Genomic DNA, 17,437 nt, shown 5'->3' on the forward strand with positions numbered 1-17,437 from the left:
AAAAAATATTATTTTAGTTCAGGAACCAACTCACAACTGGAGCCCGACTCCAGGTACAGGTATTTCTCGCTGTTTTAATTAATCCATTGGTAAACTTGGGCTGTGTCCAGCTCTTTCGTCGGATTGTTGTCTCTTTCTCTTTGACACATTCCCCGTTTCCATTCTCAATACTATTCTAACCAATATATATATATATATATATAACTTTAATTATATTTAGTGTCAGTTTGGGTAGCTCATCCAATTTTGTCCATTTACGGAAAATTATCAATATAAATAACTGTAATACAAGTGGAAGGTTATGCAAATTATAAATTCAGTTTCTTTTGAAATGTCTGTACCTTCGAGCTTGGTATTTTTGTTAATACTATTTTGCTTTTGTTACGTTGAATAGTTTTTAAATTTTTGTTTTATTAATTTTGTTTTTTAAAAATCCATAATTATCTTGTGCATCATGCTTAGTTCTATGTTATGATAACAAAATGATTTTATTAATAAATTTCAACAGTATATTTGAATAACAATACCCAAAACCAATATTCCCTAACCACCTTGTTTAGTTTAATTTGTCAGCCTCTGTCTCCCTGAGATACGTATACAATCTCATTTGGTCTTTAGCAAGAGTTGTAATTCCAGACAGGTCAATTCGTTCATCCGGAATACGAAGATAGCGACATTTATACATGTCTTTCCATAATTCTCCCAATTTCTTTTGATACGCTTCATCGTTTGGAAATGCCCTCATTTCTAAAGGCGATCTATGAGGAAGTAAACGTTTGCGCTTTTTCAAACCAGCGCTTTGGACACGTTCTTCGGTATCCGGAAGACCGTTCAAGGCATCAGAAACATTAAAAATCGGTATTTCTTCTTCGTCAAGCCTAGCTAAGGGATTTTCTTTTAAATAATTATCAAGTCTATAAAGAAAATCTTTTGTTTTCAGTTCAATGTCTTCATATGTAGTTTTTTCATCTTCTAGAAGTTCTTGTCTCCGTTCCTCAAACAAGTCGTCTCCTAGATTACTTTCAATATCATCCGACAAGAAAGGTGTTTTCACATCGCCATTTGTCGGATTATTCCGCTGTTCCTTTTCATTTGCATTTGCGGAGTGAGAAGAGTATGGTGAGTGAGCTGGCATTGAACTTTTTGCACGCTGCGACGTTTTGGTGTCACTTCTTGATAAAGTTTTTTCTCTAATTATGGGATTCGCTGTAATTGCACGTTCTAGTTTATTATTGTCAATTGAATTGTTACTTGTAGCTTGTATATTTGCCACACTAAATGGTCTTAGTGATGGTCCACTGATAGAATTTCTCCTCTCGTTATTATTGTTTTCATCCGGGGCATCAATGAATACACCAGTAACAGAATTACTCCTTTTAAGGTTAAACGGCACAGTTTGATGACGGGTAAATGAAACATCCGTATACTCGCGAGCTGGAAGCGTAGGTAAAACGCTCGTTACCGGGCGAGGTGCACTTTGAAGTTTCAGTCTCTTTGCAGCGGCAGCAATTTTTAGGGCACTACCAAGATTAACTGTGTTACTTGTATTCCTAAGTTTGCCGTCTGCTTCTAACTGTTTCAAATTAACAATTTCGTCCGTAGTCAGATGAGATTTTATTTTTGACACTTTATCCTTCAGTCTCTTGTATGATAATTTTATTCCTCTATGATCAAGATTAATTAATTTCATAGAATAAGTTTTTTCTAGATCCAAAGTCTGCATACTTTTTACAAGGCACCTTTTTTCTTTGACGTTGTGTGCCATTGCCGTCATTTCTTTGTCCATTTTTCTACGACCCGGCATCTTGAAAGTTTTCAATGTCTCCTAAATTCCTTTATAATTATGGTCTTACCATTAATCTGCAATAGAAAATAGTATATGATAAAGATGCTTAGGTGTTCCAAAATATTCAATCAATATATAAGGGCTGTAATTAGTCTTTGGATTTAGATTTGTCGCTGATGAAAATCACGAGGTTTTTCAATGCTGTTATGTGCGTAAAAAAATAATAACAAGCAACATCTCAGATATCTACACTTTTTCCCATGAGAACGTTACCACAAAGTTTTTTTGTTTTTTTGTTTTTTTCTTCTTCCTCCTCAAGAACCTTGTGTCTATGTTCCTTTAACTAGTCGTTCCTTATTGACTTCGTTCTGAAGACAAGTCGTCCCCGAAATTACATTCAGGGTCGTACGACAAATCAAAAACACCATTAAAAATGTAATGCCTCATTTTACTAGTTTTATAGATTTAAAAATACATTAATCGGGTACATATTTTTAATATGAAGCAATCTTTGCTTCGGAAACTCTTTTAAAGACAAATAAAACTATTTCATGTATACTATTAGTTATGATTTTATTCAGTTCATGAAGTGCAAAAACCTACTTGACGAATTTAATCCTTTTTACAGAAAATATTACGTATTTACAATCATACACTTTCCCCTTCATTCACTGAAGTTTACAATTGATAATAGAAATGAAGAATAGTAAATGTATTTACTTAACCAAAGATTCCATATATACAAATATTTATCGTACAAATACCACACAAAAAGTAAAGAAAATCTTATAAATATGGTTCAGGTTAAGAAATAAGAATTAGAAGATCATATATGACACACTGACACGAAAGAAATTTAATTTAAAAATTCAAATTAACACAGATATGTATATGACTCACTTTTGTTCGTGTCCTTGCGTTAAAATCCCTTTTACTTCTTTAAAAAAATATAAAATTTTGACAAATTAAAAAAAAAATGTCTGGTTAGATGGTTGGTTAGATTGAGTTAAAGGTAGATAATTGAAATATTATTTGTGAATAGGCGTTTTACTAACACTTTCAAAAGACAAGATTTGTTTAGATAAGTACGTGTTGTAATATATAGATTGGTTTCTATGTAGATTTGAATATATACCATCAAAGACTTTATCTTATATTAACCTCCACTTAAAACAGCCGAAAGAGAATTGCACTCAATGAATTTCAAATACTTATATTAAACTTGAAGTGTCAAATATCATTATATTTCTCTTTCAAAGTTGGTGAAGGGCAATTTTACTTATTTTTTTTAACTATTTTCATATTTATATTTTGAAAATAACTTATTTCAGTTTTAAAGTGGTCACCTTTTTACTTTACAAAGAGTAAGTTGAAATATATATCCTTTGTAAAAATAGTAATTAGTGTCAGTTTTTCGTGTTTTTTAAAAGCCAACAACTCTTTCGAGATAACTGTCAAATATTAGCACTTTAACAACTGCACTTTCACAAATAAAAGAACAATGTAAACAATAAAACATATTGCAACAGAAATGTGTCCGATTTAAGACTTTTTAAATTATTTAACACTTTATAACATAAATGTTCCAATCTAGAGCAACTTTCGCTACATTATAATATGTGACTATAATCACCATATCAGAATTTGATACTTGTTATCTTACTGAATGCTGATTTAGTCGTAGTTCCAATGGATAGTACGTAGTACTATGTGTTTTACAGCTAAGATTTTCGTTCATCTAGTTTCCTCGTTTTGATAGGCTATACGAGATTTTTAAACAATTGCGATCGCTGAGAAACTGACTACCTGTAGTAAATTTCTAATCATGATAAAAAATGAGTAGCTATTGAGAAATCTATCTGTCTAGGGGACCATTTGACTCAGATGTAAACAATTATAGGTCACCGTACGGCCTTCAACACTGAGTGATTATCAGTTGTCTCTTACAACTTCAATACTTCAGATGTTTTAAAAAATATTCTAAAGTTTAGAATGCATGTTGCAGACGTGTACGCTGGGTTTTTTTCACAACACTATTGGGAAAACAAGAATTGCAAGAGACAATTAATGATAATCCAAATACTGATCATGAAAATGTTATTATTATTTTTCCTTTCTTAATAAATATTTTGATTCTAAAGGTACATCGAACAATTTAACAAATCTGTTACATATTATTATATAATTATTTCAATATCTGGATTTTTAAAACGAAGGGTAATTAATACCAGCACTGGATTAGTGGCAGGGTAGCTCTCTGGTATTTGAAACCGTATGCATTATACGTATAATTGATAGTTGATATGACCTTTCTTTCTAATGTTCGAGTTTAACTTCACGAAATTGAATACAGTATGATTTTAGATTTTCTACAGGTATAAGTTAAGAAAAATATGAAACCTTATTTTTAAAAAAGGTAATAAATTCTGATTTAAATTATATATAGTACACTTAAAAAACTTTGTAACGCATTGGTCAATGTCCATTCATGAACACCCCCCCCCCCCCCCCTTAAGCTTCCAGATTATTAGACGAATATATATACTTCGGGACCCTGCATTGAAACATTTACAAGCGGGTAGTCGGAATGAGTATTAGTAGCAGTGTAGATATTAATGATCCTTCCTTGTATCAACATTCATTTTGAGAGTTCAAGTTCTGGAACTCTAAAAATACATGTTGCATCGACAGGTTGACCCTTTATTACAAATTTCAATGTTTTTAAAATTAACTTCCGACGAGATTTTGTTTGATTTTAGTTTTTTTCTATATGTATTAGCAAATGCCGATTTGTAAAGAAAACAGTGAAATCTTAATTTTGAAAAATGTAATAAATTCTCATTTAATTTATAAATAGTATATTTTATAATCTTACCCGTCAAAACATCTATATATATCGTGAAATATCAGTGTCTTACATATCCATTTTGACCAATCCTTAGATAAGAAGCTACCCAGGTAAATATGATAAGTCTGTCGTCGTTACAAGTTAAAACAAAGACTTGAGTACACATTAGATAACCCTCAACCATCTACTACACTTAAAATGAACTATTGGTAACGGATTTCTCATCCAGAGGACATTGATATTGATTTTTGATAATGTATAGCTTCCTATGGGACGATAATGAAATATTTGTTGAAAGTTATTGGCTATGATGGAGGTATGAAAAGTGATTGACTTGTTTACTTGAATATAAACTAATACTAATGAGTTCTTAGAGCAGCAGGGATCCTTATAATCCTTATTACCACACTATCAATGTTATAATATTATGTATAACTATACTGATGGGAATAGTTCTCTTTTATTTGAAAGGTATAAAAGTATTTAACAAAAATCATATAATAAGTTGTACATGGGGTAAACGTCTACGAGACACGGTCTTTTTCAACAGCTAAATTTGATAGTAAGCAAAACTGAAATGTCTATGACTGACACTAGTATAAAAGCGTTGCAAACAAATCTTTGTTGACTTATATGCAAATCTTTGCTAGCTTTGTCACACAAAAAATATGGATGAAACATTGTATACAAAGTCGGCTTTCAAGACTAGAAGTTTCTTCGACGAAAACATTTTCCACTAAAGTATTATTTAAAATTATATAGTTTTTGTGTAATAAAACGCTACATATATTCTGGATTTGTACACTGTAGTGCTTAACCTATTTCGCACCAAATGAGTTCATATAAAAATAAGAAGACGTGGTCATATTTCCAATGAAACAAACTTTTCACAAGTGACCAAATGATTTAGAACTTATCAACTCAAGGTCAACGTAAGGCCTTTAACAATGAGCAAAATCCAATGCAATTAGTCATCCATAAAAGGTCCCGAAATGAAAGATGTAAAATAATAAATCATTCAATATCTTTTACGAGTTAGTTTGAGGCATGCAATCTTTATTTATTTTCTAGCTTCAAAAGACTATCATAGAATAACTTAAATCGTACAAGAATTCAATTTTGCCAACTGCAGTAATGATAAAACACATACAAAATGAGTATTACAACGTGCGCCTATCATACAACCAAGCTAACAGTCAGACCTGGTTAATGTATTATTTTAGAAATATAAAAATCAAAATATCATAGACTTCATAAAAGGTGTGTTCAAATTTTGTGAATTCTCGTAGAATGTTTCAGAAAGTTCTAATACGTGACAGCCTATGCTGTATAATCCGCTCCAGTCGCAGTTTAATCGTAAAGAGGAGACACAATTTGAATGCATGTAGTAAATTATTTATATTTAGGTGTCATTAACAAAAATAAATAGCTTTTTCGAAAATTCAATTTAATCGAGCCACAAGAAACTTTTCAATAATGTATTTATGTATATCTGAAAGTAAATCGTTTGTAAACTTTAATACAGGATTTAAGCTTTGAAGTGACAAATCTGTTTTCTACGATGACTGAATATATTAACTTGCAAATAACATCATGAAGAAATAATTGTATTGGAAAATCTGCATTAATGCGCTTGTAAACAAGATTATTACAAAACGGAATACGAATTACCAAATCTTTTTACAAAAGGATTGAAATACGGCAACATTTTATTGAGTTTGTTACAATAAATTTCTGGCTAACCTCCTTACATTCGAGATGGAAAATTAATCAATTTCCGCTTTTACCTATAAAAACCAGAGCTCTGTATAAAAACTATAGGTTTCACTTGCGAGGACAATGCTACAAATATGTATTGACGTAATATATTACTGAACAAAGAGAAGTCAATAAAGGTATCTGCTTCAACTGAACCATCAACGGCCGTTGTGTGAAGTTGGCTTAATTTACTTTATTCTTATTTGATAGACTAAAATTAGAACTTAATTAAGCTGAGCAAACATGTTCATCAATAAATATTGCGATACAATACAATACAAGATTCAAAGCAAGCATCAAATATTGGGCATGATACTACATTTTAATATTTCTAAACAATTTTTCATTTGAAATATTTTTAGTTGCTCATATTTACCACTTAAGGGGGCTCCTGGGTATAAATGATTTTTTTTTTCTAATATAGGATTTAGCTATATTTTTTCATAAATGAACTGTATCATATACTTAAAAGAAAAATGAAATAAAAATATGGGGTCACCGTTCATTTAAGCTAAAATCTGCCTCTGGAAAAAGCATACATTTTTGTTAATGTCCTTTTTTTCTGTTGAACTAATAGGAGAAAAAGAGGAAATATCGGAATAAAAAAATAACCTAATATAAGAAATCGCCTAAACTTTACAATAATTTAGTTTATGTACAGCTTATTTGAAAACAATAATAAAAAATATAGGTCACCGATGAGTTAAAAAAGATATTTCAAATTTAAGGCCAAAAAATAGCATTTTCGCACCAAAGGGAGATAATTTGGAGCTTTTTCAAGTTTTAAAGTCATCTGGGGCCAAACCAAATCATTTTTGTGGGTTGTTTTTTGTACCATATCATAAAGTAACAACTAATTGTGTAATAAATAAAATTTGTAATAAAAAAGTAAAGGTTTATTTTTTTGCTAAATTTTTTGTACCCAGGAGCCTCCTTAAGCACGAGAATTACGTCATGCAATGAATTCCAAAGACTTAGGACTACTAACACAAAGGTTCCTGGTTCGATCCCCGTTCTTGGGGGAAAATTTCAGGGACTGAATATTCGACTTTCCCTTGACACGGTTTGCGCGAGCATGGTCTTATGAAGAAACGATGATAGTCCGTCGGAAGGGAACACTAAATGTCTGACTCGTGTTTATAAGAGAGAGCTATATCTCTTGCACGTAAAAGACACTTGAGTAATCTTATTCTTTAACTTTTGGGATTTCATAGCCTATAACTATATATGTATTAATAGTATAAAATTGAGAATGGAAATGGGAATGTGTCAAAGGGACAACAACCCGACCATAGAAAAAACAAAAGCAGAAGGTCACCAACAGGTTTTCAGTGTAGCGAGAAATTCCCGCACCCGGAGTTTGCTTTCTCGTGGGCTTCAAGTAGCTCAGAAGAATTTATTTTGGAAATGTACAATACTCTTCCTTATATTAATATCTTTAATTTTTTCAGGTTCTTAATCAATATGAACTAATTAAAATATTATGTTTGTTTCTTCATTCTTAAATCTCTTTTGTAAATCTTGCACAGTAATTAGTGCTTTAAAGTTTGCCTTGTATCTGCATGATATACCATTGTCCCAGGTTAGGGGAGGGTTGGGGTCCCGCTAACATGTTTAACCCCGCCATATTATTTATTTATGTGCCTGTCCCAAGTCAGGAGCCTGTAAATTCGGTGGTTGTCGTTTGTTTATGTGTAACATATTTGTTTTCCGTTCATTTTATTCATAAATAAGGCCGTTAGTTTTCCCGTTTGAATTGTTTTACATTGACATATTTTGTGTGTGTGTGTGTTGTCAGTTCCTTTTCATGTATTTGTGATGGCAAAACGGTTTTCATTTTAATGGCTGTTTACTGTTACCGACGACTTAATAAATTTTGCTTGTTCTTAATTAATGTTGATTATTCAATACTAGTTATAGATCAGTGGTTTTATATTAGATTTGTCTGACCAAATCACATATATTGACTTATCCTCTGATACAACATTACATTATAAGAATCAATGTTTATTCTTTCACGTACAAACATCAAACTGTGTTTATTTGACTTTCAAATGCTGAATTAAACTTTTAGTAATAAACTGAGTAAGCGTGTGATCTGTTAATTGTATTTGCAAACTTGAAATAAAAAAAATCTGTAAAAAAATCCTTCGTTCGATGCAAAGATGCAATGCGTAAACCAAGTGTTACCACTCCTAATATGACGTTTGACATTTTTTTCTATTTTTAATATATTTCATCTTTGATATACTCGTAACTTGTTTTGAAGATAATATTTACCTTGGCAAATAAAGATAAATATGAATTTTAATTAACCATGGTATGAATAACTCGAGTATCAAATACAAGTGTTATTCTAATGTTCTGTTTGCTTTTTGATGGTTCAAACTCAGTGAAATTTATAAAGGTTTGAAATTTATTCGATGTGTTTCGCCTGTGGTTTAATTATCTGCTAAAATATTATAATTAAAAAGGTTCATGTTCCGAATTACACTGGAATGGGTGAATTGGTGGACGTATACCACCAAATGAATTTTTGCCCGGATTAACATATATATAGAAATAAGAAGATGTGTGGTATGTCAATGAGAAAAATATCCAACTGGGGAAAAAGGGGGTAGATGACGTGGATGCAAGTTACCATGAGCAGTCTTGTGGTATCCAACAATGAGCTAAACGTATACCTTAAACAGCAAAAAAATTCCCGGACATGAAATATGTGAAACTGTTCAAACTTGCAAAATTAACGACTTGATTTAAAAAATAATAAACATTTCTTTTGTTTATAATTCTGAAATAAGTCCACCCCTTTTGCTATGCTTGTGGACTTTTGATTTTACATTACATTTTGAACTGATCTATTGATCTCTCTTTGTAAAATTAATTGGTTCTAGTGGTTATTTTATTAATTATTATAAAATAAAGTCCAATAAACCTTAAGCCGAAATACAAAATAATTCTATAAAAATTAATGTTTTTCCATGGGAAAAAATATATTTTGATTTTATAATAATGACGATGTGTCCATTTAAATCAAGTCAATAAAACCGAGGTTGACAAATCTGGGCTGCAATTATATTCTATTTTTATTTTACATTATGATAACAAATATTCGTACGTAATAGTTTAACATCGATTTTCGTGATTTACATCTGTGAACATTGTAATTTGACCGATCACACTGAAAACATACAAGTAGTTTATTGTATTTCCATTTCACTTGTTGAAAATTTGACATAAATTGCATTTAAATCTGTCCCAAATGTAATCAAATGAAATCGACAATTCAAAGGAATTTAAATGTATGATAGACAGGTTAAAACAAGAATATTTCTAGTCTCTTCAATTAACATCTTAATGTCATACCAACTCAATAAAATAATTAGTCAACTCAACCGTTTTCTGTTTTTAATATTTAAAAGTCTTGATGACGACCTTTTACTTCGTCAGTAGGAATTTGTATAGGCCTACTATGTTTCATAAATTTATTTGTTACCGTTTTAATGAGGAACGAAAAACGTCGAATTTTCATGTAAAAACCAGATAAACGTGTACAGGGTGTATATATAATTCAGACACATTTAAAAAAAAAAGTCGAAACTTCAATTATTATGTTTTAACGCCCCGTTTAAATCTACGACAAGCTAAAACGAAACGAAATCTCATTTATCTGCCTTCTGCCGAGTATAAGAGTAATAAACACAGCCTTTATATTGATAATAGTAATTCTGAGATGGTTGTGAACCTATAAAATTTTTCGAGTGGAAGTTGGTAAATTTCGGATGACTGTATTTTAAGTTCAAGTTGACAGTTCTCAAATTAAAGTATACCCGATGTAAATATCTACCCAAATTAATTGTATAAAGTTAAAGGGTAAGAGGAGTTATTGAAGATATGTACGTGTTGTTAAGGAATTTTTATTGCAAATCAGTTTTTTATATATCAAATATGTTTATTTTAGAATAGGTTTAACAGGTAATAAACATTTCCCCATAAATCTGCAGCTTATTCAATTCACAATTACACAATAAATCAAATAAATATATATTTGTAAAGAGAGACAAAACTTAAGAAAGCAAACTATCAGTTACTGTACAACAATAGACCATTCATACAGTTTAAGAGTTCTGTTTAAAGATACCCAGCAACAAAGCTATACATAGATATAAGAAGGTTTGGTACGAGTGCCAAAGAGACAGTCATAATTTGTAAAAGTAAACCATTGTAGGTCACAGCACGGTCTTCAACACGGAGAATTGTCTCTTAACGAACAGCAAGCTCTAAAAGGGCCTCAAAAATGACTAGTGAACGGGAAAACCAACGGTCTTATCTATGTAAAAACGAGAAACGAGAAACACTTAAGAACAACATAAATAAACGACAACCACTGAACCTCAGGTTCCTGTATGTTTGAATGCTATTTTTAGACACAATAACAAACTCTTAAGTTATGCAGATTAACATGCAGAAAAAATAGAAAGTATATCTCCGTGTCAACAGCAATCATTCATATAGATGTAGTGGTTCAAACAATTAGTCACGCGACATATAGAAGAACCAAGTATACTACGTGTTTTAAATTCTATTGATCTCATTATAAATCTACCCAAAAAAATCTGATTGTCTGGTGTGATTGTTATAATTGATGAATCAATTGTTTTCTGTTATGAATTTCTGCAATTAAGTCATCAAAAGTAAAAACGCTTGAAAGTATAAATGATTGAAAGACATCATTATAACAATAGTGACAGAACGTGAAAGATTTCTCTCTCCTTTTCTTTTGATAATCAATCCATAGTACTTCCATTGTACGAATGACTTAGACATTCAAGAAGTATATATTCACATATCTTTTTATAACGAATATCGTGCTATTTATGATAGACTCTCATATCTTTCCGAGGTCAACTTGGTGCTAGAGGATGGATGAGAGACCCAAAAAAATAAAATTTAGCTAGAAATTACTAGTAATCATCTAAGTCCTGCTATCTAGTCTTTTCTAATTTCTTTTGAATGTTTTCGTCAAATTTTTAGAATCAAAATCTAACCTTAATGACAACTTATATTTCATCATGGGAAATTGTACGGAATGATTTTGAATGATTTAATTTCCAATACTTGGAACTTCTGCTGATGCATTGTAAAAAATACTAAATACATTTTTAGTAATAAAGATATTCATACCTCTATATACGATGTATAATAATCAAATATGCCAGTGCATCTACTAACTGTTGATCAAGTTCATCCTATGTGCCAATACATTAAAATGGTCCAGTTTAAATAATTTAGGTGGGGTAAGGTGTTGTTGTTTGTATCAAATTTCTTAAATAAGTAGAAATGAAAACATTATTTTACTCTACGTTCAATCAACTATAAGGTTTAACGTACTTAATTTTTTATACAAAATTGAAATCAGTTTATTAATGGAAGCATTATAATTGTGCGTACGTGTAGATTGTCTTTGTCACATATAGTTGTTGATATTACAACTTATTTGTTTTTAATCACAAAAAGCTTTAAACTTTTAGAAAAATAAAGTATATCGGCCAAATTTCTATACGAGTTCTTTCGGGATTTCTTTGTTCAGTTGGATCACTATTGTCTGCTGAAGTCTTTAAAATGTTCTAAAATACGTTCATTTAATAGTATAATATTGTCCTGCAAATACAACTTTTAAATGTCTGTCAACAGTATGTTAACAGTATGGGTTGATGTCCATAAAAAAAACTATTTATCTAAAATACCATACAAAAACAGTTAATTTTAAGGGCCCTTTACATCTTGCTGTACGATGTGAGTCAAGGCTCGTATTGAAGACCATACTTTGACCTATACTGGTTTACTTTTACAAATTGTGACTTAGATGAGAGAGTTGTCTCATTGGCACTCATACCACATCTTCTTATATCTACTTTCATTGGTGCTAAATTGATTGAAGCCCCAAAGCAACGTTGAAAGATTGCAATATGAATACTCGTTGTTTTTTTTTCTTACATCAATAATTAAGGCTTATTGACTGTTGGTTAACACGCAATATTTTATTACTATATTTACCAGAGAATAAAATGGAAATGACAAACATAACCTAGCATTGCATGAGGCATCATTTATAAATCGTTGATATTGAATGCATATTGGATGTATTGTCTAAAATAACTGTTTTTAAAACAGCAAGTTTATGCTACTTCTATACAAAATCATTTTATTACTATATTTACCAGAGAATTTTATTACTATATTTACCAGAGAATAAAATGGAAATGACAAACATAACCTAGCATTGCATGAGGCATCATTTATAAATCGTTGATATTGAATGCATATTGGATGTATTGTCTAAAATAACTGTTTTTAAAACAGCAAGTTTATGCTACTTCTATACAAAATCATCAGAGATATCGAGACAAATTGTATGAAAGAAAAGACTTCAGAGTCAGATCACACGTCTTTTACACGGTCTATACTGTGTGGTCTTTCAGTCCATACTATATGTCTCTCAATTCCATTGTATGAAACATTCTAATGTTTGCAAGATGTTTGAGTTGTCCCAGTTGCTCCAATGTTTGGGGTCAACAGACATCTCAAATACAATGTACAGTGTTATTAATTCTGTTATCTTACATGTAAATCCTAACTGTATGGAAAACATAAAAGCAAATAAGCCATCAAATTCCATGAAAACTTCCTGGCGACAGTAGAAAATTCTGCCATTCAAATGTAAATCCGAGGTAGAAACACGAAATTTACATTTTAATTTTCAAAAGTCAGATTCTTTGCTAAGGCAGATTAATTCGATTGAAAAGAGATTTTAAAACGGAGTGTGGCTTTCTACGTCGAACTGATTTGAAATTTTTATGTAGTCATAATAATTTAGATGATTAAGGTAAAAATTACGACAGGGATTTATTGTGTCTCGATGTATAATAGATTCCTGCATATTAAGGAAAATCAATCTGAGATCGATTAGAAACGTTAAAACATCAAGAACATTTACAATTGTATAAGCTTAATACATCCATTTCCTCGGGTTCTGATTAACATAATAGAAAATTGCAGATTTAATCAGCCAGCGTCTCTAGAAGAACAATACCTGCTTAACTTTGGTATTCGAACCGATTTTAAGCAAGATAGTCCTACTGTCGTGACTCCTACCAAGATTAATTAACAATTTCTACTCAAATTAGAAAAATCCCATAATTTCACATTTCTGATAGAAAGGACGTAGAAACGATGTAAATGCGTACAAATTTAATCCTACCAACCTAATGGCTTGATAATTATCATTTCTTTATGTATGACAACATTAAACTTCTCCTCAAAGTGCAGAAGTTAATTCCCGCATTCATCGTCAGGAATTAATCTTCGAACTTACATTTAATGATATGAATGATGAACTGCTTTTAAATAAATTCGGAGTTTTGCATTCAATCCATTTCGCCTATATTTCATAATCCTGTAAAACTAACCCCGATTGAATAAAAGCACATAAATAATTTGTTGGAATAAGTATTTGAATAAAATATGTTTTAGAAATATGATCTAAATTAAATATATCATTTTTGTTATTCAAATGATCTAACACTCACACTACCTGTAAACAAGATTAAAAACGCAAACATACAAGTTTCAAAAATTATATACAATTACTTTTCTAATGGTTTGTGGTTTTAATTTAGTTTAAATCTCTGTTTTTATAGTCGAAATTGACATTTTGTTAAATGTATTCTTGGTATTAAATCGAATCTGATTATAAATGAAGTACTCGTTCGTGTTCCTGTTGGATATTTATAGCTAAATTTCAAGTCGTTGCCCTTTTAGTTTTTTGTAAACCAAATCAAAACACTTAAAAATAACAAATAAACAAGACAAAAAGTTGGGTTTTTTTTAAAGAAAAGATGTATACACAAGCATTTATTCATAGGTACCAAGAAAAAAGAACCAACACCAGTGTGTCGTTATGTTATCTACAGTTTCATGTCTGTTGTGTTCCTTTTACCAAGTACTACGTACAATCGTTGATATTGAAGATATAATATTAGTGGTAGATCCTGTTCTGTTATTGTTGGGGATTTTTTTTGGCAATATAGTCAACCAGCGCATCGAGTGTGCTATAGTATATTAACCACAGACACCGCAGTATCTTTTTTTATTTGAAACGCGAGGTTTGTCGAGGGTAAGAAAATCTTGAAATATTTACTTTTAGGACAAGATGAGTTATCATAAGACAAATACGATTGATTTTATTTCATGTCGGTTTTGTAGAACATATAAAAAAAAAACCTCACCAGAGCTTTTATCCGAAAATATTAAAAAAAAAAAAACAACACTTGCATCAATAATAAAAAATATATGCAGCTTCTTTCAATACATACGAGTTTAATTATTTAAAGAAAAAGTTTTATATTATTCGAATCTATTTTGAGAGTGTTTCATTCTTAACTCGTGTTTCCTAGCAGTATCAAATCTAACCTAAGTTCAGTTAATAAGTATACAATAGGTTACACCAACTCTTCTAGATAGCGTACTATAGATTGATTTACACAATTTTAACTATTTTCGTCAATCAAAATATTTTAAATACTTGAAATAATATGAACCTATATCTCATTTCCGTTGTTAAGTGCTCTGGTTTTCAATAGGTTACTTTAATGTAATCCACAGCAACTTGGTTAGTTGTCGGTTAAAATGACAGCTAGTGTCGTTGACTATTGTGTTGATAAATAGTTATCAAAGGTACCAGAATTATAATTTAGTACGCCAGACGCGCGTTTCGTTTACTCACTAGTGACGCTCATATCAAAATATTTATAAAGCCAAACAAGTACATCCTTGAAGAGCATTGAGTATCCAAAATTCCAAAAAGTTGTGCCAAATACGGCTTAGGTAAGAGATACTCCCAAACATTGCAACTTAAAATTCAAAAGTAGCACTTAATAATGATGAACTTTGGGAACATAGTACAGGGACATATTTCATTTTGCAGATAGTAACAGAAGTTTTTTTTTAAAGTAATATTAAAAATGAAGTGTTAGCCAACAAAACTTAAAACTTGTATTGTTATCAGCTATACTTCAACTCTTATAACTACTAAAATATTTATTTTTCAAGCCGTTATACTGACTATATTTTTTTAATCTATCAAGATGCATACTGGAAAGAAAAACCTTCACATATAATATTATTTGCTTCTACTTGATGCTTATGTCCGGGTGTTGTGCAAGTTCAATAGAACTTCTGCAGTACGTGCAATTTACTACATCTTCCCATCTCAAAACTTTTTCATAAGATCAATTTCCAAATAATTTAAAAGAATTCTTTCACTATGCACTAAAAATGACCTAGACTACCAACTTCGACCACACAGCTACAAAATGTAACTTAAAGGGACTAAAGACAACCAATTTGGCAACACAGCTACAAGCACAAGGGAACGTATCGTTTTAATGTTTATTAACCCATTAGACCTTTATAATACTTTTTGTATACAGAAAATGACATTGGTGTACAAGTAGAAACCAAAACAGGATAGAATTACACATCAATATTTTAAACTTTAAACTATGGTACGGACCGCACGCATGATACACGTATCAAACGTTAAACTATAAATACCGACCAAATAAAACATGTATCAAAAGTTAAATTTAAACTAAAAACACGGACCAAAGGAAATATTCAACTATGTACCTAAATTGACCAAAATTTTAAAATAGAAAAAATTATTGACATAAAAATGCACTTAAATATTGCAATGCTTTCAAAATTTCAAACATAACACAACAGTCCAGTATGTTTCACAATAAGACACCAACTTTACAGTTTTCACCAAACGTTTCAAGAAGTTAAATTTAATTTAACATACAATGCATTTACTTTATTCAAATATTCTTCCCAAAGTTTTTAAAAAATTATACCGTCTCATATTATATACCACTACCAATAAATTACAGACTTAATCTTTTGTTAGATAGTGTAAAAAAAAGTCTCTTGTGCGTGCATCTAATATCGATGTTGACAATTACACGCAAATCATTAGATTTTCGTTGTATTACCATGTATCATATTGCTTTATTAAATTTATAATTGTAAATGTAATAACATATCTAGAAAAAGTAAATGTCGATCTGCTGTTGATTTCATCGTTCCGAAATAATAACGGCTTTCGTTCATAATATCAATAAGTTCATGAAAATGTAGAAAATCACTACCAACAAGATATTGAAAAATAATACGAAAGCTTACCTGAACGAAAACGAAGGTGAGAATTTTACATGGTGATAATAAAACTATCCATTGACACCTGACAGTAGTGAACCGGGTAGATGGTAGATGATCAGTTGTGTCAATATTGACTCAGGTATTACCTGAGACAGTTATTTTTACATCAGATAATTATCTTTCATTGGTCGATAAACCGTAGAGGATTCCCCTCGCATAGCAACAACACAAATCGTCAGAAATGATAGCAAATTACTGAGTATGTACTGTTTAATTTTCTATCAAGTTATTTAACTTTTACCTCACGCAAAATTTTATGGTTGTTATTAAATACATTGTTGGTACCTGGATGTTTGAAATCTCATACCTGTATTTGTTAATAAATTAAAGTCTTCTAATTAACAATTTATATTTTAATGTAAATGTTGAATTTAAAGTGCTACCTTTTTTTTCGATCGATAGAGATCAAATTTCAAAACTCCTCCAAATCGCATACATCTATTTAATTTCGTTTATTTATGTACATTTTAAATACGCTTGAAGTACACTCACGTTTATATCAATTTGTGATTTTTATCTTCAGTTTTACAGCCAGTCTACGAATGATAAATAGTGACCGTCGGATCTTTTTATTAAAGTATATAGAGTATTCTAAATAAATGATGGAAAGATACATCTAATTTTCAATTTGATATCTCTATAGAAACAGAATGAGCAGTTGTTTTACCAATGCTTTCTTGATATTCAACTGAAGTGGGACCGCAATGGTGGTATAATGTTACCAAACTCGAACTAGTGCAGAAGGTTTGAGGTTTTGATCTCCA

The 17,437-nt window shown here is 30.6% G+C and overlaps 1 protein-coding gene across 3 annotated transcripts; it reads right to left on the reverse strand.

Moving 5' to 3' along the window:
- Positions 1–469: 469 nt before the first annotated feature.
- Positions 470–16,794, reverse strand: LOC134715019 (uncharacterized). 3 transcript variants are annotated; one of them, XM_063576858.1, is made up of 2 exons: positions 16,638–16,794; positions 470–1,860 (listed from the first exon to the last, which is right to left on the reverse strand). In XM_063576858.1, exon 2 carries the CDS (start codon positions 1,802–1,804, stop codon positions 557–559), a length of 1,248 nt encoding a protein of 415 aa, XP_063432928.1. In that variant the 5' UTR covers positions 1,805–1,860; positions 16,638–16,794; the 3' UTR covers positions 470–556. The 3 variants fall into 3 exon arrangements, with proteins under 3 accessions (XP_063432928.1, XP_063432930.1, XP_063432929.1); XM_063576860.1 differs by lacking the exon at positions 16,638–16,794 and adding an exon at positions 11,577–11,690; XM_063576859.1 differs by lacking the exon at positions 16,638–16,794 and adding an exon at positions 4,662–4,926.
- Between the last annotated feature and the right edge of the window lie 643 nt (positions 16,795–17,437).

Source organism: Mytilus trossulus, chromosome 4 (genome assembly GCF_036588685.1).
Source record: "Mytilus trossulus isolate FHL-02 chromosome 4, PNRI_Mtr1.1.1.hap1, whole genome shotgun sequence".
Lineage (NCBI taxonomy): Eukaryota > Metazoa > Mollusca > Bivalvia > Mytilida > Mytilidae > Mytilus > Mytilus trossulus.